Source organism: Pseudophryne corroboree, chromosome 5, assembly GCF_028390025.1.
Source record: "Pseudophryne corroboree isolate aPseCor3 chromosome 5, aPseCor3.hap2, whole genome shotgun sequence".
Classification (NCBI taxonomy): domain Eukaryota; kingdom Metazoa; phylum Chordata; class Amphibia; order Anura; family Myobatrachidae; genus Pseudophryne; species Pseudophryne corroboree.
In genome coordinates, this window is record NC_086448.1 from 82426085 (window position 1) to 82450168 (window position 24084).

The 24084-nt window shown below is 47.7% G+C and overlaps 1 protein-coding gene across 10 annotated transcripts in view; it reads right to left on the minus strand.

Annotated features, from left to right (window-relative positions):
• AKAP9 (A-kinase anchoring protein 9) overlaps positions 1-24084 on the minus strand; it is a 467089-nt gene that overhangs the window by 379412 nt on the left and 63593 nt on the right. For 7 of the 10 annotated variants that reach the window (XM_063921429.1, XM_063921432.1, XM_063921425.1 and 4 more), the window contains exons 2-3: positions 11299-11553; positions 3667-3711 (exon numbers count right to left, since the gene is read on the minus strand). In XM_063921429.1, the coding sequence (XP_063777499.1) occupies positions 3667-3711; positions 11299-11553 (300 nt within the window). The remainder of the gene's footprint in view (positions 1-3666; positions 3712-11298; positions 11554-24084) is intronic. The other 3 variants (XM_063921430.1, XM_063921427.1, XM_063921431.1) reach the window with 1 other exon arrangement.

Here is a 24084-nt window from a genome sequence, read left to right on the forward strand (position 1 = left end):
CAGGACCCACTAGCCCTTTGGGGAGACAGAGGGAGAGTCTGCCAGCACACACCAAAAAGCGCTATATATGACAGGGATAGCCTTATGATTAAGTGCTCCCTTATAGCTGCTTTTATATTAATATATTGCCATTTATTTTGCCCCCCCTCTCTGTTATACCCTGTTTCTGTAGTGCAGTGCAGGGGAGAGACCTGGGAGCCTTCCTGACTAGCGGAGCTGTGACAGAAAATGGCGCCGTGTGCTGAGGAGATAGGCCCCGCCCCTTTTTCGGCGGGCTCGTCTCCCGCTATTTAGTACATTTAGGCAGGGGTAAATATCTCCATATAGCCTCTGGGGCTATATGTGAGGTATTTTTAGCCTTTTTAAAGGTTTTCATTTGCCTCCCAGGGCGCCCCCCCCCCAGCGCCCTGCACCCTCAGTGACTGCCGTGTGAAGTGTGCTGAGAGGAAAATGGCGCACAGCTGCAGTGCTGTGCGCTACCTTAAGAAGACTGCAGGAGTCTTCAGCCGCCGATTCTGGACCTCTTCTTGCTTCAGCATCTGTGAGGGGGCCGGCGGCGTGGCTCCGGTGACCATCCAGGCTGTACCTGTGATCGTCCCTCTGGAGCTTCATGTCCAGTAGCCAAGAAGCCAATCCATCCTGCACGCAGGTGAGTTCACTTCTTCTCCCCTCTGTCCCTCGTTGCAGTGATCCTGTTGCCAGCAGGAATCACTGTAAAATAAAAAACCTAAGCTAAACTCTCTAAGCAGCTCTTTATGAGAGCCACCTAGAATTGCACCCTTCTCGGCCGGGCACAAAAATCTAACTGGAGTCTGGAGGAGGGTCATAGGGGGAGGAGCCAGTACACACCACCTGACCTGTAAAAGCTTTACTTTTGTGCCCTGTCTCCTGCGGAGCCGCTATTCCCCATGGTCCTTTCAGGAACCCCAGCATCCACTTAGGACGATAGAGAAAAGGAATTTGAGCTGTTTATTTATCATTGAAGTGGGACTTTTTGCTCCGGAATCATTCCAAGTTGTACTTTTTGCTACTGACCACTTAGACTTTGGCACTAAGGAGATACATTATAGTGGCATATAAATAACATATGTGCCTTTTATTAAATGTAACGGTTGGTAATTTATCAGTCTGTGCAGGTGTAAAATCCGCTGACATTAATGCTATCATTTGTTTCTGTTACTTTTGTGTTATTTTTCATACTTTATCAGATAAATTTAATGTAATAATTGATCAACATTGGTGTCATTATTCACACCGGAACGAAGGAGATCTACAATATGTACCATTCTATTTTATGTAGATACTCCATTATAACTATCAAATAAGAACAATTTAAATACAGGTTGAGTCTCCCTTATCCAAAATGCTTGTGACCAGAAGTATTTTGGATATCGGATTTTTCCGTATTTTGGAATAATTGCATACCATAATGAGATATCATGGCGATGGGACCTAAGTCTAAGCACAGAATGCATTTATGTTTCATATACACCTTATACACACAGCCTGAAGGTAATTTTAGCCAATATTTTTAATACCTTTGTGCATTAAACAAAGTGTGTGTACATTCACACAATTCATTTATGTTTCATATGTACCTTATACACACAGCCTGAAGGTCAATTAATACAATATTTTAATAACTTTGTGTATTAAACAAAGTTTGTGTATATTGAGCCATCAGAAAACAAAGGTTTCACTATCTCACTCAAAAAATTCCGTATTTTGGAATATTTGGATATGGGATACTCAACCTGTACTTCAATATCTATCTAAGATCTGTAGGTCTTGTTCAGGGGTGGTCTTCAGTATGCCGACTGACGGGATTCCGGCGCACAGTATACCGGCGCCGGGATACCGACAGCCGGCATACCGACACTTATTCTCCCTCGTGGGGGTCCACAACCCCCCTAGAGGGAGAATAAAGTGGCGTGCGTAGCGCGCCACCGTGCCCGTAGCGTGGCGAGCACAGCGAGCCCGCAAGGGGCTCATTTGCGCTCGCCACACTATCGGTAAGCCGGCGGACGGGCTCCCGGCGCCGGTATGCTGGTCGCCGGGAGCCCGACCGCCGGCATACCATAGTGAACCCCTTGTTCAGGAGCGTCTTCCAGATGCCCACGTGTGGACCAGTCACTGGTTCAACCAACTACATACACAGTGTGCTCCTATGGGCCTTGGAGAAGATACTCAAAATAGGCACTTTGAGAGGCCTGAAATCTGGTGTAACAGTTCTGATTGGATTCCTGTTTATATTAGATTGGGTGGCAGATTTGTCTTTGTGGATTATAGCCCCTCCGTGTCACTTACTCCTCCTCTAGATCGGACACCTATCCAACAGCGATGGACAGAACTGAAGAGCTGACTGTAAAATTCTCTCATTTAAATATATCTGGAAGGCTGCTCCGCTCACTGAACAGGTAGTCCGAAAAAACATGGAAGCTCTTCCTTTCGGACGATTTATTAATGTTGAAAGAAAGGAGCTACGGAGTCTGGTAGTGCTATATAAAATCAGTGTATTTAAATAAGAAAAAGGTCATAGCATCAGGTATCAGGTCTTTAATAGGCTAAATAAACATTTTATTTGAAGGTATTAAAGTGGACCCATCATATACAACATGAAATACAATTGAGGTAGAATAGAGCAGAACATTTACTTTTTGAATAAACTGCTTAAATAAACAAAAAACAATTTACAGTGAAATTTTAATTCCCGGGTGCCTTTCAGTATAGGCGTTTGTTAGCTCCAATTTATCCACCCATCGGACACTGGGGGTCATTCCGAGTTGTTCGCTCGCTAGCAGTTTTTAGCAGCCGTGCAAACGATATGCCGCCTCCCACTGGGAGTGTATTTTAGCTATGCAGAAGTGCGAACGAAGGGATCGCACAGCGGCGGCATAATTTTTTTGTGTCGTTTTAGAGAAGCTCAATACCTACTCAGAACCTGCGATGACTTCAGACTGTTTAGCTCCTGTTTTGACGTCACAAACGCCCTGCGTTCGCCCAGCCACGCCTGCGTTTTTCCTGGCACGCCTGCGTTTTTACGAACACTCCCTGAAAACGGTCAGTTGACACCCAGAAACGCCCTCTTCCTGTCAATCACTCTGCGGCCAGCAGTGCGACTGAAAAGCATCGCTAGACCTTGTGAAAAACTACATCATTCGTAGTAATATTACATTGCGCCGCATGCGCAGAAGTGCAGTTTTTTTGCCTCAACGCTGCACAGCGACCGAAAGCAGCTAGCGATCAACTCAGAATGACCCCCATTGACTTAAAACCTCAGAACATAGTGGGTATTAGCAAATTAGTAATTACTACCACCCAGTGATGCCATTACCAATAGTCTTTTGTTGAGACCATTTAAGTGTAGATTTGATCAGCTGCCCCAATCACTGTATTTCTGCACGGATCCACCTTGACACCAAACAAAGAGGGGGAGGAAGGGGGTGGGGGGAGTTCTCTCCTGTTGGTAAGAGGAGTAAGAACACATGCAATGGAACACTGAATGTTGATTTCGGAAACCGTGACCAATCAGAATGTTTACAATCCTGAGAAAGGAAGGTGCAATTCATTCACAGGAGCCATACAAATCTCAGGTTCATTAATGAGGAGGAGATGGAGAGCACCCACACACTGATGAATGATCTGCATGCAGCACACCTAGCTTACCTCCGAGCTATAATCGTCAGCAGTGGTGGACACTTCGCTTTCAGGCTACAATTAGAAACACAGTCTCTCTCAATAACTTTTCTTCCAGCTCATAAAGAACTGTTTGTTGTGTGATTACATAACTGTAATTGCATGAACTGGAAGCCGATCAAGTCTGTTTGTTTACCTGAGTATTAGAACTTTAATTCAGTGATGCACGTTCCCATATTGTGACACGTATTAAATGTGATGTGGCCACTGCGAGCGTTCTGTCAGAGTGCAGTGGCTGCACTGCATGTACACGACACAAAGTCTGTGTGTCAATGAGGGCCAAGGGTACGTCAGCAAGATATCGGAGAGCTTGGGCTCTTCCCTGGCGTCGCAGGAGGCCCTTGGCCTGTGGAGCAACTCTCACAATGAATCTGCAGAGCTCCCATTACACTGACAACTGAGCGCTTTATACCGTGCTCTGCGATATCGTCACATGATCATCTCTGCGCACGCAACAAGCCAATCCATAACTCGTAGCTCTAGGTTACTATACCAGAGGACATGAGAGTCTGATTAAGGCGTGGCAATTGCTATTTGTAGGGTTAGGCCTTGTGTACTGACAAAATGGCTCAGTAGATGGGATACAATAGCCACTGGATTCAAATTGTTATTCAGAAACTTTGTACAGTAGCAGAATAAGGGGAATACAAATGAAAATCTTGAAATTATAATTTAGCCGAAAAAAAATAAGAATTTACTTACCGATAATTCTATTTCTCGTAGTCCGTAGTGGATGCTGGGAACTCCGTAAGGACCATGGGGAATAGCGGCTCCGCAGGAGACTGGGCACAAAAGTAAAGCTTTAGGACTACCTGGTGTGCACTGGCTCCTCCCCCTATGACCCTCCCCCAAGCCTCAGTTAGGATACTGTGCCCGGACGAGCGTACACAATAAGGAAGGATTTTGAATCCCGGGTAAGACTCATACCAGCCACACCAATCACACCGTACAACCTGTGATCTGAACCCAGTTAACAGCATGATAACAGAGGAGCCTCTGAAAAGATGGCTCACAACAATAATAACCCGATTTTTGTAACAATAACTATGTACAAGTATTGCAGACAATCCGCACTTGGGATGGGCGCCCAGCATCCACTACGGACTACGAGAAATAGAATTATCGGTAAGTAAATTATTATTTTCTCGGACGTCCTAGTGGATGCTGGGAACTCCGTAAGGACCATGGGGATTATACCAAAGCTCCCAAACGGGCGGGAGAGTGCGGATGACTCTGCAGCACCGAATGAGAGGAGAACTCCAGGTCCTCCTCAGCCAGGGTATCAAATTTGTAGAATTTAGCAAACGTGTTTGCCCCTGACTAAGTAGCTGCTCGGCAAAGTTGTAAAGCCGAGACCCCTCGGGCAGCCGCCCAAGATGAGCCCACCTTCCTTGTGGAATGGGCTTTTACAGATTTTGGCTGTGGCAGGCCTGCCACAGAATGTGCAAGCTGAATTGTACTACAAATCCAACGAGCAATAGTCTGCTTAGTAGCAGGAGCAGCTTGTTGGGTGCATACAGGATAAACAGCGAGTCAGATTTTCTGACTCCAGCCGTCCTGGAAACATATATTTTCAGGGCCCTGACTACGTCCAGCAACTTGGAGTCCTCCAAGTCCCTAGTAGCCGCAGGTACCACAATAGGCTGGTTCAAGTGAAACGCTGAAACCACCTTAGGGAGAAATTGAGGACGAGTCCTCAATTCTGCCCTGTCCGTATGAAAAATTAGGTAAGGGCTTTTATAGGATAAAGCCGCCAATTCTGAGACACGCCTGGCTGAAGCCAGGGCCAACAGCATTACCACTTTCCATGTGAGATATTTTAAGTCCACAGTGGTGAGTGGTTCAAACCAATGTGATTTTAGGAACCCCAAAACTACATTGAGATCCCAAGGTGCCACTGGAGGCACAAAAGGAGGCTGTATATGCAGTACCCCCTTGACAAACGTCTGAACTTCAGGAACTGAAGCCAGTTCTTTCTGGAAGAAAATCGACAGGGCCGAAATTTGAACCTTAATGGACCCTAATTTGAGGCCCATAGACAGTCCTGTTTGCAGGAAATGCAGGAAACGACCCAGTTGAAATTCCTCTGTAGGGGCCTTCCTGGCCTCGCACCACGCAGCATATTTACGCCAAATACGGTGATAATGCTGTACGGTTACATCCTTCCTGGCTTTGATCAGGGTAGGGATGACTTCATCCGGAATGCCTTTTTCCTTCAGGATCCGGCGTTCAACCGCCATGCCGTCAAACGCAGCCGCGGCAAGTCTTGGAACAGACAAGGTCCCCGCTGAAGCAGGTCCCTTCTTAGAGGTAGAGGCCACGGATCCTCCGTGAGCATCTCTTGAAGTTCCGGTTACCAAGTCCTTCTTGGCCAATCCGGAGCCACTAGTATAGTCCTTACTCCTCTCCTTTTTATGATTCTCAGTACCTTGGGTATGAGAGGCAGAGGAGGGAACACATACACTGACTGGTACACCCACGGTGTTACCAGAGCGTCCACAGCTATTGCCTGAGGGTCCCTTGACCTGGCGCAATACCTGTCTAGTTTTTTGTTGAGGCGGGACGCCATCATGTCCACCTTTGGTTTTTCCCAACGGTTCACAATCATGTGGAAAACTTCTGGGTGAAGTCCCCACTCTCCCGGGTGGAGGTCGTGTCTGCTGAGGAAGTCTGCTTCCCAGTTGTCCACTCCCGGAATGAACACTGCTGACAGTGCTATCACATGATTTTCCGCCCAGCGAAGAATCCTTGCAACTTCTGCCATTGCCCTCCTGCTTCTTGTGCCGCCCTGTCTGTTTACGTGGGCGACTGCCGTGATGTTGTCTGACTGGATCAGCACCGGCTGACCTTGAAGCAGAGGTCTTGCTAGGCTTAGAGCATTGTAGATGGCCCTTAGCTCCAGGATATTTATGTGAAGTGATGTCTCCAGGCTTGACCACAAGCCCTGGAAATTTCTTCCCTGTGTGACTGCTCCCCAGCCTCTCAGGCTGGCATCCGTGGTCACCAGGACCCAGTCCTGAATGCCGAATCTGCGGCCCTCTAGAAGATGAGCACTCTGCAACCACCACAGGAGAGACACCCTTGTCCTTGGTGACAAGATTATCCGCTGATGCATCTGAAGATGCGACCCGGACCATTTGTCTAGCAGATCCCCCTGGAAGGTTCTTGCGTGGAATCTGCCGAATGGGATTGCTTCGTAAGAAGCCACCATCTTTCCCAGGACCCTTGTGCATTGATGCACTGAGACTTGGCCTGGTTTTAGGAGATTTCTGACTAGTTCGGATAACTCCCTGGCTTTCTCCTCCGGGAGAAACACCTTTTTCTGGACTGTGTCCAGGATCATCCCTAGGAATAGAAGTCGTGTCGTCGGGATCAGCTGCGATTTTGGAATATTAAGAATCCAATCGTGCTGGCGCAGCACTATCTGAGATAGTGCTACTCCGACTTCCAACTGTTCCCTGGATCTTGCCCTTATCAGGAGATCGTCCAAGTAAGGGATAACTAAAACTCCCTTCCTTCGAAGGAGTATCATCATTTCGGCCATTACCTTGGTAAAGACCCGGGGTGCCGTGGACAATCCAAACGGCAGCGTCTGAAACTGATAGTGACAGTTCTGTACCACAAACCTGAGGTACCCTTGGTGAGAAGGGTAAATTGGGACATGTAGTCTCACCGAGCTGTCCGGCTTCGGTACCAAAAATAGTGTGGAATAGTACCCCTTTCCCTGTTGTAGGAGGGGTACCTTGATTATCACCTGCTGGGAATATAGCTTGTGAATGGCTTCCAATACTGCCTCCCTGTCTGAGGGAGACGTCGGTAAAGCAGACTTTAGAAAACGGCGAGGGGGAGACATCTCGAATTCCAATTTGTACCCCTGAGATACCACCTGAAGGATCCAGGGGTCCACTTGCGAGTGGGCCCTCTGCGCACTGAACTTCTTGAGACGGGCCCCCACCGTGCCTGAGTCCGCTTGTAAAGCCCCAGCGTCATGCTGAGGACTTTGCGGAGGCGGGAGAGGGCTTTTGTTCCTGGGAACTGGCTGTTTGTTGCAGCCTTTTTCCTCTCCCTCTGCCACGGGGCAGAAATGAGGCGCCTTTTGCCCGCTTGCCCTTATGGGGCCGAAAGGACTGCGCCTGATAATACGGTGTCTTCTTAGGTTGAGAAGCTACCTGGGGTAAAAATGTGGATTTTCCAGCAGTTGCCGTGGCTACCAGGTCTGATAGACCTACCCCAAATAACTCCTCCCCCTTATAAGGCAATACTTCCATGTGCCTTTTAGAATCCGCATCACCTGACCACTGCCGCGTCCATAAACCTCTTCTTGCAGAAATGGACAGCGCGCTAACTCTTGATGCCAGTCTGCAAATATCCCTCTGTGCATCACGCATATATAGAAATGCATCCTTCAAATGCTCTATAGTCAGTAATATACTGTCCCTATCTAGGGTATCAATATTTTCAGTCAGGGAATCCGACCACGCCAGGCCCGCACTGCACATCCAGGCTGAGGCGATTGCTGGTCGCAGTATAACACCCGTGTGAGTGTATATACATTTTAGGATATTCTCCAGCTTTCTATCGGCAGGTTCCTTTAGGGCGGCCGTATCAGGAGAGGGTAGTGCTACCTGTTTAGACAAGCGTGTGAGCGCTTTATCCACCCTAGGGGGTGTTTCCCAACGTGCCCTATCCTCTGGCGGGAAAGGGTACGATGCCAATAACCTTTTAGGAATTATCAGTTTTTTATCGGGGGAAACCCACGCCTCATCACACACTTCATTTAATTCCTCGGATACAGGAAAAACTACAGGCAGTTTTTTCTCACCATACATAATACCCTTTTTAGTGGTACTTGTATTATCAGAGATATGCAATACATTTTTCATTGCTTCAATCATGTAACGTGTGGCCCTAGTGGAAGTCACGTTTGTCTCCTCATCATCGACACTGGAGTCAGTATCCGTGTCTGTGTCTGCCATTTGAGGTAACGGGCGTTTTAAAGCCCCTGATGGCGTTTGAGACCCCTGGACAGGCACAAGCCGAGTAGCCGGCTGTCTCATGTCGTCAACTGTTTGTCGTAAAGAGCTGACACTGTCACGCAATTCCTTCCATAAGCTCATCCACTCAGGTGTCGACTCCCTAGGGGGTGACAACTCTATAATAGGCAATTGCTCCGCCTCCATCTCATTTTCCTCCTCAAACATGTCGACACAATCGTACCGACACACCGCACACACATAGGGAATGCTCTGATAGAGGACAGGACCCCACTAGCCCTTTGGGGAGACAGAGGGAGAGTATGCCAGCACACACCAGAGCGCTATATATAGACAGGAATACCACTATAAAATGTGCTTTTCCCTTTATAGCTGCTGTTAGTATCAAAACTGCGCCAAATTAGTGCCCCCCTCTCTTTTTTACCCTTTTCTGTAGTGCAGGACTGCAGGGGAGAGTCAGGGAGACGTCCTTCCAGCGGAGCTGTGATGGAAAATGGAGCCCGTGTGCTGAGGAGATAGGCTCCGCCCCCTTCTCGGCGGCCTTTTCTCCCGCTTTTGGTGAGTTCTGGCAGGGGTTAAAATACATCCATATAGCCCTGGGGGTTATATGTGGTGTATTTATGCCAGCCAAGGTGTTTACATTGCTGCTCAGGGCGCCCCCCCCTAGCGCCCTGCACCCTCAGTGACCGAAGTGTGCCTGAGTAACAATGGCGCACAGCTGCAGTGCTGTGCGCTACCTTGTTGAAGACTGATGTCTTCTGCCGCCGATTTTTCCGGACCTCTTCTTGCTTCTGGCTCTGTAAGGGGGCCGGCGGCGCGGCTCTGGGACCGAGCTCCGAGACTGGGCCTGTGTTCGGTCCCTCTGGAGCTAATGGTGTCCAGTAGCCTAAGAAGCCCAATCCACTCTGCACGCAGGTGAGTTCGCTTCTTCTCCCCTTAGTCCCTCGATGCAGTGAGCCTGTTGCCAGCAGGTCTCACTGAAAATAAAAAACCTAAAACTAAACTTTCACTAAGAAGCTCAGGAGAGCCCCTAGTGTGCACCCTTCTCGGCCGGGCACAAAAATCTAACTGAGGCTTGGAGGAGGGTCATAGGGGGAGGAGCCAGTGCACACCAGGTAGTCCTAAAGCTTTACTTTTGTGCCCAGTCTCCTGCGGAGCCGCTATTCCCCATGGTCCTTACGGAGTTCCCAGCATCCACTAGGACGTCAGAGAAATAACAGTCCTCTTCTTTTTAACAAATTCAGTCAATTAGCTTAATTTGCATGTATGGGTATATAAGGTGTGCGATAGGCAGTCTGCACACATATCACTCGTTGCGGTCATTGGTAAAAGGGGCGATTTATCAGAGTTGCAAAAAGGGATGATTATCGGCTTTCGTGCCAAGGGCGGCAGTATTTCTGTAACAGCGCAGTTTGTGAACTGTGCGCGTGCTGCTGTGGTGACTGTGTATCGTGACTGGACAAATGGCACCACTGCGAATAACGGACGTGGAAACTGCGGAGCACCATGTGCCATAGAGATTAATGACAGCTACAAAGGTGCGTGAGGGCCGGCCGACACGCTACAGTGGAGCAGCTCACCATCAAAATGAACCTGGGGTCTACCAGACGTGTGTCTAAAACGACAGTTCAGCAAATCTAGCTGCTGTCTGTGCCGCACACGGTGGTCACTCTGACTACTAGCTGGTGGCCATAATAATGTGACTCGACCGTGTATATTTCACGGTGCATGCTGAATAATTAATCTCTAATTAAGGTGACAAAGTCAAAGGTAGAATCATTGAGTGAATGCTGGCTGTGGCCATTAGGTGTGACCAGGGGTTCACTACGATATGCCGGCGGTCGGGCTCCCGGTGACCAGCATACCGGCGCCGGGAGCCCGACCGCCGGCTTACCGACAGTGTGGCGAGCGCAAATGAGCCCCTTGCGGGCTCGCTCGCCACGCTACGCGCGCCACACTATTTTATTCTCCCTCCAGGGGGGTCGTGGACCCCCACGAGGGAGAATAAGTGTCGGTATGCCGGCTGTCGGGCTCCCGGCGCCGGTATGCTGGTCGCCGGGAGCCCGACCGCCGGCATACTGAAGACCACCCGTGACCAGTAGTTGCAAGGCTTTGAAACCAATCAAGGACCGATTGCCCTCACTTGAAAACTCAGGATCTAAGATTAGTTCATTTATCCATTTTACATAATCCTGTAACGTGATGACAGTGAAGTTGTCAGGGATTTCCCAGAGTGAAAGGAAGCCCAGATTGCTTTGGGGAATAACAATCTCAGATCTAACTTGCCCTGGCAGATTGAAGGTAACTTGGATCTAAAGTGACTGACAGCTAGTTCCAAGAAGAGTGGCCGCACTGAGAAGCCCCAGGGCTCCACTACTCAGAGGCAACCTTATGGTGGTAATGTGGATTTAAAGAAATGTATTTTAAAACAAGCTGCGTAAAAAAAGTTAATAGAATGGCCACTAGTACATTGTTATTACTTGTGTCATGCATTGCCAGTTCAGCGTTCTACTTTGCCTCTGTATGAAACGGGCTAAATAAAATGTAATGTGCTATTGCAACAGTGGAGGCCCTGTAAATGTATACAGTTCATGGTAGAACCACCTACCTCTATGGTATACGTCTTGTCATGTTTAATAGTTTCCCCATGGGGCATTGTTCTCATGATGGTGAACTCAGCAGTGGTACTGGCCCCACTTGGAGCCGCCTGGGAGCGGGTGTCATCGCTCTGTGATAAGGCGGCTTCTGAAGCCTCATCGGGGTGATCCTGTTGCTTGGAGCTAGAGGACGACTTCTTCTTTTTGGTTTTCTTTGCTGAAGACTGGCTGTCTGGCTGTCCCTTGCGTTGTCTGAACTGGGCAAGCTAATAAAGACAAAAAACAGTCATTACTTTCATATTATGTTACAAAGAGGCCGCATTAGGTAGATATATGCTGCACAAGGGTCACTGGTATGTCCATATACCGGCATGAGTGACCTCAGGATAGATCTGGAGCACATAACGCAAGCACCAATGTTCTGACACTCAACAGTTGTCCATAGACACAGAACAGAAAGATCTGATAACTATATAGTTACATACACAGAAGGGAAACATATAGTGGCATATAGTAGCTCGGTGTATGAGGGCACATCTGGTGATACATTTATACAGTGTACGGAACACAGGCTTTGCACTCTACAGCAACAGATGTCCCTACATACAAGAGAAAAATACAGAACAAGGAGAAGGAGTGTTGTGCGACTGCTGATACATAAACACTGAGGACTTGAATTTAAGTTGAACGCATACGTGGCTGCATTTACCACCCTATGCTAATGCCAGTCTATGCGGAATATCCACCCTTCATCAATGACGAAGGCCACACCATCTGCTGTTTTTTCATCCGCAAGTCTTATTATTAGTATCAGAACTTACACTCACCCTGTAACGAGTGCAAAGATGCAGCGGAAACAGCAGTCCTATCACTGCCCAGACACGCCAAATAAGCAGGATAATCGGCCTACACACCCACAAGACAGATAAGTTCTGTGCATCTGCCAGGCTGCCGCACAGCTGCCACTCAGAAACGCATATATCCGCCCGCATATACACATTCTGTGATTGATTTCTATTGGGCCAATTCAAATGGGTTTGAGTTGTTGCTCTGATAGAGTGCCTAAAAACACCGGGTTTGGCCCAAAATAGCTAAAGCCGACAAAAATAGTGCCCATAACGTGAAAAGTCCCATTTTCGCACATTTCTGCATGCCACTTCCGGAGGCTGCGAGCAGAAATGTCGGCAGTGATATCACCCGAACAGCAGAATAATTGGATTGCTGCCTTTGAGCGCCATCTAGTGCCCGTGCCTAAAAAAAATAATACTGAATTGCCCCCATAATACACATAAGCAGTTTGCAGACATCCGCGGGTTCCAGTACAGCCAAATAGCCCCTCTTGGCGTGCCAGGTCCCAGGCAGATGATCTGCTGCACCAGGCGCCTTTCTTGCTGACACATATGTCTGGCATAAATAAGACACCTGTGAGCGACAAAACTACTTTTCTAGATTGTACGGTTCAATTTGATAAGTGACATTTGTAAATCTGTGTACGACTGAGTCTGAATCACATCTAGTACAGAAAACGAGAGGTGGCACTACAGTAAGTTGCTAGACAAATATACATGCACCGCGCAAGTGACGGGAAGAAAAGTAGCAACTATTTTGGAACTGCTGGACTCTGTAGAACATCTACATTACAATAAGACTGCAAAGCATATCTGCATCACAGGATAAAACACATTGATTCCCTCTGGATGATACCTGCAAGAGGTTTAAATAATGTACAGTACACCTTACTAGAAATACAGTAAAAAGAGGATATACGGGGAGAAGATTAAAGCAGATAAATAACTTCATATAACCACAAATAGCCTTAAAAAAAAAAAAAAAAAAAAAACAATCATTTCCTTCCTGTCATATCACTTGATTAACATTCTGCATTCTCACTTGTACTATTGTAACTGGAAGACTGACGTCTGTAGAACCACACACTGTACCCAGACATTTCTAAACAAATCCAGTTGCAGAACAGTGATTCAGCCTTTCTAGCACCCACTGTAATGCATGAAAGGCTCTTGTTGCAGATTACAGCAGCCTAAGAGGTTAATGACACAATCGATTTAATCAAACGCCCTGAAGACTGTTTCTCCTGCAAAGCTCCGTGTTAATCCTGCAAATCAAATTTAGAGATTGACAGCGGCTGTTGTTTGCCATGTGCCAGGATCTTATTTGGCGCAAGCACTCTTACAACACGGCACTTACAAGAAAATACAAGTACAGTGAAAGTAAACGGTTAAAACCCAGGGGCAGATTAAAAAGGGTACAGAGTTGTAATTAAGTCAGGGGCCACTATTCCTCACACATTTTTCTTGCCAGATCATCCATCTGATGTAAAGATCTCTCTGTAACAGTTCTGATGGAACATTTTCCAGCAAGAACCAAACCAATTGCATGCGAATACAACTTAGCAATGAATTCAAACATGCAGCGCCCAGAACAAAGCGGACTAAGGCCCTTAATAAGCAGGGTGTGGTTCAATGGATCGACAGTTACTAGGTCGACACATGAAATAGGTCGTCACGGTCATTAGGTCGACGTGGAAAAAGGTCGACATGAGTTGAATTTTTTTGGGCGTCGTTTTCTTCGGAGAGTGATCGGGAACCCCAATTAGTGAACCGTGTCCTCTCACCATGCTTCGGGCAAGGTGCCTCACTCTGCTACCACTGCGCTCGGAACAGGTTACTATTCCCAATTGTAGTCCACGTGGATCGTAAAGTATGAAGAAGTAAGAAAAATGGAAAAAAATAAATTGAAAAACTCAAGTCGACCTTTTCATGTGTCGACCTTTGCTACGTCGAACCAGTGACCATGTCGACATAATGACCACGTCGACCCAGTGCATGTTGACCAATAGTGGTCGACCTAATGAGTGTCGACCTAAAGACCAGATACCAATAAGCAGACCATCTTGAGTTTAAAGGGATTTCTGTAAGAGTGGAGAAAACATCACTTGTGACTGTAATAAGCAATGTTGTCTACTGGAATATGCTCACACAGATGTGTTATTTTAGGTGTAGAATAGGCATCGTATAACTAGAATGGTCCAGTTACCTTACCTATACCGCCTAGTATGTTCCATTTGTACAATATCCAACAAGAAATGTTTATTAGTAAGACGATTGCTACCAGGGATTTTTCCTTTTCATTACAGTGTTTCAAGCTATATCATTTATAAAGGATGGGATGTGAGAATTACTGCGTACTATGGTCTGCTTGGTGCGTATCGGATTTATAAGTAAATGCAATTCTCATTCATTCGTTAGAGGAACTTCTGGGTTTTGATTTTTTCCAAAATGCTTACAAGGGGGTCGATTCAACTCAGCGACAGTTGAATAGCGACGGGAGTTAGCTCCCGTCGCTATTCAAGTCAGCTCAAGTTAAGTCGGCGAAGGCCCGTTCTCACCGACTTAACAGGTTGAATTGTTGGGAGAACGGGCATTCTCAACTCCCCGCCGCGATGCCGATTCCCAACAGAATCAGCCTCACACCGGCCGCGCGGCAGCACTTTTGTCGGATTTCTTCTCTCATACCCCGGGGGTAAGAGAAGAATTCCCGACAATTGAGAGTCGCTTGTCGCTGTACTGAATAGCGCCGGGAGCTAATTCCCGGCGCTATTCAATTGTCAGTGAATTGAATCGACCCCTAGGTGTCATTGGGTATGGGTCATTAGGTCAACCACACGTAGGTCAACAGTCATTAGGTCGGCCACTATTAGTCGACATGCAGTAGGTCGACATGGTCAATAGGTCAACATGAGTTTTTTTTACTGTTTTTGGTGTTGTTTTCTTCGTAAAGTGACGGGGAACCCCAAATTAGTGCACCGTGTCCCCTCGCATGGCTCACTTCACCCGCCATGCTTCGGGCAAGGTTCCTCGCTGCGCTCGGTAGAGGTTACCGTTCCCAATTGTAGTCCACGTGGATCGTAAAGTATGAAAGTTCAAAAAATGAAAAACAAAAAAATGTGAACTCATGTCGACTTTTTTCCATGTCGCCTAGTACATGTCGACCTACTGACATCGTCGACCTAATGCATGTCAACCTAATGACTGTCGACCTAAGTCCTGTTTACCTAATGACCGTATCCCGTGTCTTTTGCATCATGTGCTGTAAGAAACAAAAAAATTGCTGTAATCAAAAACAACGTGGACCAGCGCTAATTAAAAATAAATACTAACCATCAATACGGCAGAAATTTAAAAATCAACACAGAATAAGAAATAAAAAAATTATAGATTTAATATCTAAAATAAAGCATGTAATATAGGAGTGGGTGAAACGCGTCAGTGGTTGTCTCATGTTTGTGTATGTCCTATTGGATTCTATTTGCCCTGTGCCCGTAAGTGACTGACCTGTCTGTCATGATTTCTCACTCTGGGGCAGATGTATTAACCTGGAGAAGGCATAAGGAAGTGATAAACCAGTGATATGTGCAAGGTGATAAAGGCACCAGCCAATCAGATCCTAACTGTTAATTTACATATTGGAGCTTACATATGCCTTCTCCAGGTTAGTACATCTGCCCCTCTGTTTCATGATGCCGTAGTCAAAGAGGAAGCAGAGGTGTGACGCCACGAACAGAGCGGTTATGAGAGATGGAGCCCGGAGCACTTTTGTAATCCGCACCAATATATTCACCTAACTTGGAGTGGTGAGCTGTGCCACAGAGTGAGCGGCAAATACTCTATACTATTACATACAGCCGGACTGCATACTGAAGTCTCTCCACTGGATTCGGGGTAAAACTGCATTGTATCCATTCTACTATGGGACCTGTAGTTCCACAGATTGCCTTATAGACTGGATGAGTGTCGCATTCTCACTGTAACATCAAACTTTAACTGCCACTTTATTCTATCTAAAACGTGAAACACTTTTTATATAAAAAAAAGGACTACTGTAATATAGATTTATTACCTAGTTTATTAATTTTTAATAGGAAAAAAGATCCTTTTCTATATTATATGCTGTATTTCTATATTAGATCGCTATAAAAAATTTTTGGACATCAGCAGCTCATAAGTAACTATATATATATATATATATATATATATATATATATACACACACACACACACACACACACACACACACACACATTTATATATTTTTTATTGTTTAAAGGAAATTTTGAGACTAGCCCTGGAGTAAATATTTTAGCCTTTGTAGAAACAAAACACTCAGGGGGACATGTACTAAGCAGTGATAAAAGTGGAGAAGTGAGCCAGTGGAGAAGCTGCCCATGGCAACCAATCAGCTGCTCTGTATACTTTTGTATTATGCAAATTATAAATGTTACGTCAATGCTGATTGGTTGTCATGGGAAACTTCTCCACTGGCTCACTTCTCCACTTTTATCACTGCTTAGTACATGCCCCCCTTACTCCTGGGAGAGAAGCACAGAAAACTGCCCGTGCTGCAATCAAATGCCCTAGAGCTCAGCTTGAATGCTGGCTAGGGTACTGAACAGAGGACACGGTAGGACATGGAACAGAGAGCCGGGTAGGACACAAGAACAGAGAGCCGGGTAGGACACAGGAACAGAGAGCCGGGTAGGACACAGGAATAGAGAGCCGGGTAGGACACAGGAACACAGAGCCAAGTAGGACACAGGAACAGAGAGCCGGGTAGGACACAAAAACAGAGAGCCGGGTAGGACACAAAAACAGAGAGCCGGGTAGGACACAGGAACAGAGAGCCGGGTAGGACACAGGAACAGAGAGCCGGGTAGGACACAGGAACAGAGAGCCGGGTAGGACACAGGAACAGAGAGCCGGGTAGGACACAGGAACACAGAGCCGGGTAGGACACAGGAACAGAGAGCCGGGTAGGACACAGGAACAGAGAGCCGGGTAGGACACAGGAACACAGAGCCAAGTAGGACACAGGAACAGAGAGCCGGGTAGGACACAAAAACAGAGAGCCGGGTAGGACACAAAAACAGAGAGCCGGGTAGGACACAAAAACAGAGAGCCGGGTAGGACACAAAAACAGAGAGCCGGGTAGGACACAGGAACAGAGAGCCGGGTAGGACACAGGAACAGAGAGCCGGGTAGGACACAGGAACAGAGAGCCGGGTAGGACACAGGAACAGAGAGCCGGGTAGGACACAGGAACAGAGAGCCGGGTAGGACACAGGAACAGAGAGCCTGGTAGGACACAGGAACAGAGAGCCGGGTAGGACACAGGAACAGAGAGCCGGGTAGGACACAGGAACAGAGAGCCGGGTAGGACACAGGAACAGAGAGCCGGGTAGGACACAGGAACAGAGAGCCGGGTAGGACACAGGAACAGAGAGCCGGGTAGGATACAGGAATAGAGAGCCGGGTAGGACACAGGAACAGAGAGCCGGGTAGGACACAGGAACAGAGAGCCAGGTAGGACACAGTCATGCTCACTGCAATGTAGTCTCCTCACTTTGTGCCCTGCCTCACAAGCAGAGTAGGAGAAGTAGTGAACTACAATTTCATTGCATAGTGCAAAAAATAAGAATTTACTTACCGATAATTCTATTTCTCGTAGTCCGCAGTGGATGCTGGGAACTCCGTAAGGACCATGGGGAATAGCGGCTCCGCAGGAGTCTGGGCACATCTAAAGAAAGCTTTAGGATCACCTGGTGTGCACTGGCTCCTCCCCCTATGACCCTCCTCCAAGCCTCAGTTAGGATACTGTGCCCGGACGAGTGTACACAATAAGGAAGGATTTTGAATCCCGGGTAAGACTCATACCAGCCACACCTATCACACCGTACAACTTGTGATCTGAACCCAGTTAACAGCATGATAACAGAGGAGCCTCTAGAAAAGATGGCTCACTACAGCAATAACCCGAATTTTTTGGTAACAATAATTATGTACCAGTATTGCAGACAATCCGCACTTGGGATGGGCGCCCAGCATCCACTACGGACTACGAGAAATAGAATTATCGGTAAGTAAATTCTTATTTTCTCTGACGTCCTAGTGGATGCTGGGAACTCCGTAAGGACCATGGGGATTATACCAAAGCTCCCAAAACGGGCGGGAGAGTGCGGATGACTCTGCAGCACCCAATGAGAGAACTCCCGGTCCTCCTCAGCCAGGGTATCAAATTTGTAGAATTTTACAACGTATTTGCTCCTGACCAAGTAACTGCTCGGCAAAGTTGTAAAGCCGAGACCCCTTGGCAGCTGCCCAAGATGAGCCCACCTTCCTTGTGGAGTGGGCATTTACAGATTTTTGGCTGTGGCAGGCCTGCCACAGAATGTGCAAGCTGAATTGTACTACAAATCCAACGAGCAATAGTCTGCTTAGAAGCAGGAGCACCCAGCTAGTTGGGTGCATACAGGATAAACAGCAAGTCAGATTTCCTGACTCCAGCCGTCCTGGAAACATATATTTTCCGGGTCCTGACAACGTCTAGCAACTTGGAGTCCCCCAAGTCCCTAGTAGCCGCAGGCACCACAATAGGTTTGGTTCAGGTTAACGCTGAAACCACCTTATGGAGAAACTGAGGACGAGTCCTCCATTCCGCCCTGTCCGAATGGAAACTCAGATAAGGGCTTTTACAGGATAAAGCCACCAATTCTGACACGCGCCTGGCCCAGGCCATAGCCAACAGCATGACCACTTTTTCTGTGAGATATTTTAACTCCACAGATTTAAGTGGGTCAAACCAATGTGACTTTTGGAACCCAAAAACCACCTTGAGATCCCAAAGTGCCACTGAAGGCACAAAAGGAGTCTGTATATGCAGTACCCCTTTAACAAACGTCTGAACTTCAGGGACTGAAGCTAGTTCTTTTTTTGGAAGAAAATCGACAGAGCCGAAATTTTAACCTTAATGGACCCCAATTTCAGGCCCATAGATACTCCTGTTTGCAGGAAATGTAGGAATCGACCCAGTTGAATTTCCTCCGTCGAGCCTTACTGGCCTCGCACCACGCAACATATTTTCGCCAAATGCGGTGATAATGTTTTTCGGTTACATCCTTCCCGGCCTTGATCAGGATAGGGATGACTTCATCCGGAATGCCTTTTTTCTTCAGGATCCGGCGTTCAACCGCCATACCGTCAACGCAGCCGCGGCAAGTCTTGGAACAGACAAGGTCCCCGCAGAAGCAGGTCCCTTCTTAGAGGTAGAGGCCACGGATCCTCCGTGAGCATCTCTTGAAGTTCCGGTTACCAAGTCCTTCTTGGCCAATCCGGAGCCACTAGTATAGTGCTTACTCCTCTCCATCTTATCAATCTCAGTACCTTGGGTATGAGAGGCAGAGGAGGGAACCCATACACTGATTGGTACACCCACGGTGTTACCAGAGCATCTACAGCTATTGCCTGAGTGTCCCTTGACCTGGCGCAATACCTGTCGAGTTTTTCCCAACGGTTTATAATCATGTGGAAGACTTCTGGGTGAAGTCCCTACTCTCCCGGGTGGAGGTCGTGCTGAGGAAATCTGCTTCCCAGTTGTCCACTCCCGGAATGAAAACTGCTGACAGTGCTATCACATGGTTTTTCGCCCAGCGAAGAATCCTTGCAGCTTCTGCCATTGCCCTCCTGCTTCTTGTGGCACCCTGCCTGTTTACGTGGGTGACTGCCGTAGTGTTGTCCGACTGGAACAACACCGGCTGACCTTGAAGCAGAGGTCTTGCTAAGCTTAGAGCATTGTAAATGGCCCTTAGCTTCAGGATATTTATGTGAAGTGATGTCTCCAGGCTTGACCATAAGCCCTGGATATTCCTTCCCTGTGTGACTGCTCCCCAGCCTCGCAGGCTGGCATCCGTGGTCACCAGGATCCAGTCCTGAATGCCGAATCTGCGGCCCTCTGGAAGATGAGCACTCTGCAACCACCACAGGAGGGATACCCTTGTCCCTGGTGACAGGGTTATCCGCTGATGCATCTGAAGATGCGACCCGGACCATTTGTCCAGTAGGTTCCACTGGAAAGTCTTGCGTGGAATCTGCCGAATGGGATTGCTTCGTAGGAAGCCACCATTTTTACCCAGAACCCCTGTGCATTGATGCACTGAGACTTGGTTTGGTTTTAGGAGGTTCCTGACTAGCTCGGATAACTCCCTGGCTTTTTCCTCCGGGAGAAACACCTTCTTTCTGGACTGTGTCCAGGATCATCCCTAGGAACAGAAGACAAGTCGTCGGAACCAGCTGCGAATCTGGAATATTGAGAATCCAATCGTGCTGCCGCAACACTACCTGAGATAGTGCTACACCGATCTCCAACTGTTCCCTGGATCTTACCCTTATCAGGGAATCGTCCAGTAAAGGATAACTAAAAATTCCCTTCCTTTGAAGGAATATCATCATTTCGGTCATTACTTCAGTAAAGACCCGGGGTGTCGTGGACCCTCCCTACGGCAGCGTCTGAACTGATAGTGACAGTTCTGTACCATAACCTGAGATACCCTTGGTGAGAAGGGTAAATTTTGACATGAAGGTAAGCATCCTTGATGTCCCGAGACATCATGTAGTCCCCTTCTTCCAGGTTTGCAATCACTGCTCTGAGTGACTCAATTTTGAATTTGAACCTCTGTATGTAAGTGTTCAAAGATTTTAGATTTTAAAATCGGTCTCACCGAGCCGTCTGGCTTCGGTACCACAATAGTGTGGAATAATACCCCGTTCCCTGTTGCAGGAGGGGTACCTTAATTATCACCTGCTGGGAATACAGCTTGTGAATGGCTTCCAAAACTGCCTCCCTGTCAGCGGGAGACGTCGGTAAAACAGACTTTTTGGAAACGGCGAGGGGAATACGTCTCGAATTCCAATTTTGTACCCCTGAGATAACACCTGAAGGATCCCGGGGTCTACTTGCGAGTGAGCCCACTGCGCACTGAAATTCACTGAGAACGAGCCCCCACCGTGCCTGAACTTGTAAAGCCCTAGCGTCATACTGAGGGCTTGGCAGAGGCGGAAAAGGGTTTCTGTTCCTGGGAACTGGCTGATCTCTGCAGCCATTTTCCTCTCCCTCTGTCACGAGCAGAAAAGAGGAACCCTTTTGTCCGCTTGCCAACCAGGACTGCGCCTGATAATACGGCGTCTTATTTTGAGAGGCTACCTAGGGTACATCCCCTTTTTTTTTTAAGGCAATACTTCCAAATGCCGTTTGGAATCCCTGACCACTTTACTGGTAGAATACAACGCACTTATACTTGATGCCAGTCGGCAAATATTCCGCTGTGCATCATGCATATATAGAAATGCATCTTTTAATTGCTCTATAGGCAATAATATACTGTCCTTATCTAGGATATCAATATTTCCAGTCAGGGAATCCGACCACGCCAACCCAGCACTGCACATCCAAACTGAGGCGATTGCTGGTCGCAGTATAACACTAGTATGTGTGTAAATACATTTTAGGATACCCTCCTGCTTTTTATCAGCAGGATCCTTAAGGGCGGCCATCTCAAGAGAGGGTAGAGCCCTTGTTCTTACAAGCGTGTGAGCGCCTTATCCCCTGTAGGGGGTGTTTCCCAACGCACCCTAACCTCTGGTGGGAAAAGGTATACTGCCAATAACTTTTTAGAATTATCAATTGTTATCGGGGGGAAACCCACGCATCATCACACACCTCATTTTATTTTTCAGATTTAGGAAAACTACAGGAAGTTTTTCCTCACCAAACATAATACCCCTTTTTTTGGTGGTATTCATATTATCTGAAAAGTGTAAACATTTTCCATTGCATCAATCATGCAATGAGTGGCCCTATTGGAAATCACGGTTGTCTCTTCACCGTCGACACAGGAGTCAGTATCCGTGTCGGCGTCTGTATCTGAGGTAACGGGCGCTTTAGAGCCCCTGTATGAGACGTCTGGACATGCACAAGCTGAGTAGCCGGCTGTCTCATGTCAACCACTGTCTTTTATACAAAGCTGACACTGTCACGCAATTTCAACAGTACATCCACTCAGGTGTCGACCCCCTAGGGGGTGACAACACTATTTCAGACACTCTACTCCGTCTCCACATCATTTTTCTCCTCATACATGTCGACACAAACGTACCGACACACAGCACACACACAGGGAATGCTCTGATAGAGGACAGGACCCACTAGCCCTTTGGGGAGACAGAGGGAGAGTTTGCCAGCACACACCAGAGCGCTATATATATATATATAGGGATAACCTTATATAAGTGTTTTTCCCTTTATAGCTGCTGTATTGTTTATACTGCGCCTAATTTGTGCCCCCCTCTCTTTTTTAACCCCTTTCTGTAGTGTAGTGACTGCAGGGGAGAGCCAGGGAGCTTCCCTCCAACTGAGCTGTGAGGGAAAATGGCGCCAGTGTGCTGAGGAGATAAGGACGCCGAGAAAGGGGCGGAGCCTATCATCCGTTTTTCTGTATGTTTTGGCAGGGGTTAAATGCATCCATATAGCCCAGGAGTTATATGTGATGCATTTATTTTAGCCATATAAGGTTTTTATCGATTTATTGCGTCTCAGGGCGCTGCCCCCCCAGCGCCCTGCACCCTCAGTGACCGGAGTGTGAAGTGTGCTGAGAGCAATGGCGCACAGCTGCGGTGCTGTGCGCTACCTTATCTGAAGACAGGATCGTCTTCTGCCGCCGATTTCACCGGACCTCTTCGCTCTTCTGGCTCTGTAAGGGGGCCGGCGGCGCGGCTCCGGGACCCATCCAGGCTGAACCTGTGATCGTCCCTCTGGAGCTAATGTCCAGTAGCCTAAGAAACCCGATCCACTCTGCACGCAGGTGAGTCCGTTTCTTCTCCCCTTAGTCCCACGATGCAGTGAGCCTGTTGCCAGCAGGTCTCACTGAAAATATAAACCTAAACTAAAACTTTCACAAAGAGCTCAGGAGAGCCCCTAGTGTGCACCCTTCTCGTCGGGCACAGAAATCTAACTGAGGCTTGGAGGAGGGTCATAGGGGGAGGAGCCAGTGCACACCAGGTGATCCTAAAGCTTTCTTTAGATGTGCCCAGACTCCTGCGGAGCCGCTATTCCCCATGGTCCTTACGGAGTTCCCAGCATCCACTAGGACGTCAGAGAAATAAGATTTTACTTACCGGTAAATCTATTTCTCGTAGTCCGTAGTGGATGCTGGGGACTCCGTAAGGACCATGGGGAATAGCGGGCTCCGCAGGAGACTAGGCACTCTAAAGAAAGATTTAGTACTACTGGTGTGCACTGGCTCCTCCCTCTATGCCCCTCCTCCAGACCTCAGTCAAGGAAACTGTGCCCGGAAGAGCTGACATTACAAGGAAAGGATTTTGGAATCTCGGGTAAGACTCATACCAGCCACACCAATCACACCGTATAACTTGTGATACACTTATCCAGTCAACAGTATGAACAACAACAGGGCATCAACCATGGATGCCAACATAACATAACCCATTATTAAGCAATAACTATGTACACGTATTGCAGAAAGTCCGCACTTGGGACGGGCGCCCAGCATCCACTACGGACTACGAGAAATAGATTTACCGGTAAGTAAAATCTTATTTTCTCTGACGTCCTAGTGGATGCTGGGGACTCCGTAAGGACCATGGGGATTATACCAAAGCTCCCAAACGGGCGGGAGAGTGCAGATGACTCTGCAGCACCGAATGGGCAAACTCAAGGTCCTCCTCAGCCAGGGTATCAAACTTGTAGAATTTTGCAAATGTGTTTGAACCCGACCAAGTAGCAGCTCGGCAAAGCTGTAATGCCGAGACCCCTCGGGCAGCCGCCCAAGAAGAGCCCACCATCCTTGTGGAATGGGCTTTCACTGATTTTGGATGCGGCAGTCCAGCCGCAGAATGAGCCTGCTGAATCGTGTTACAGATCCAGCGGGCAAC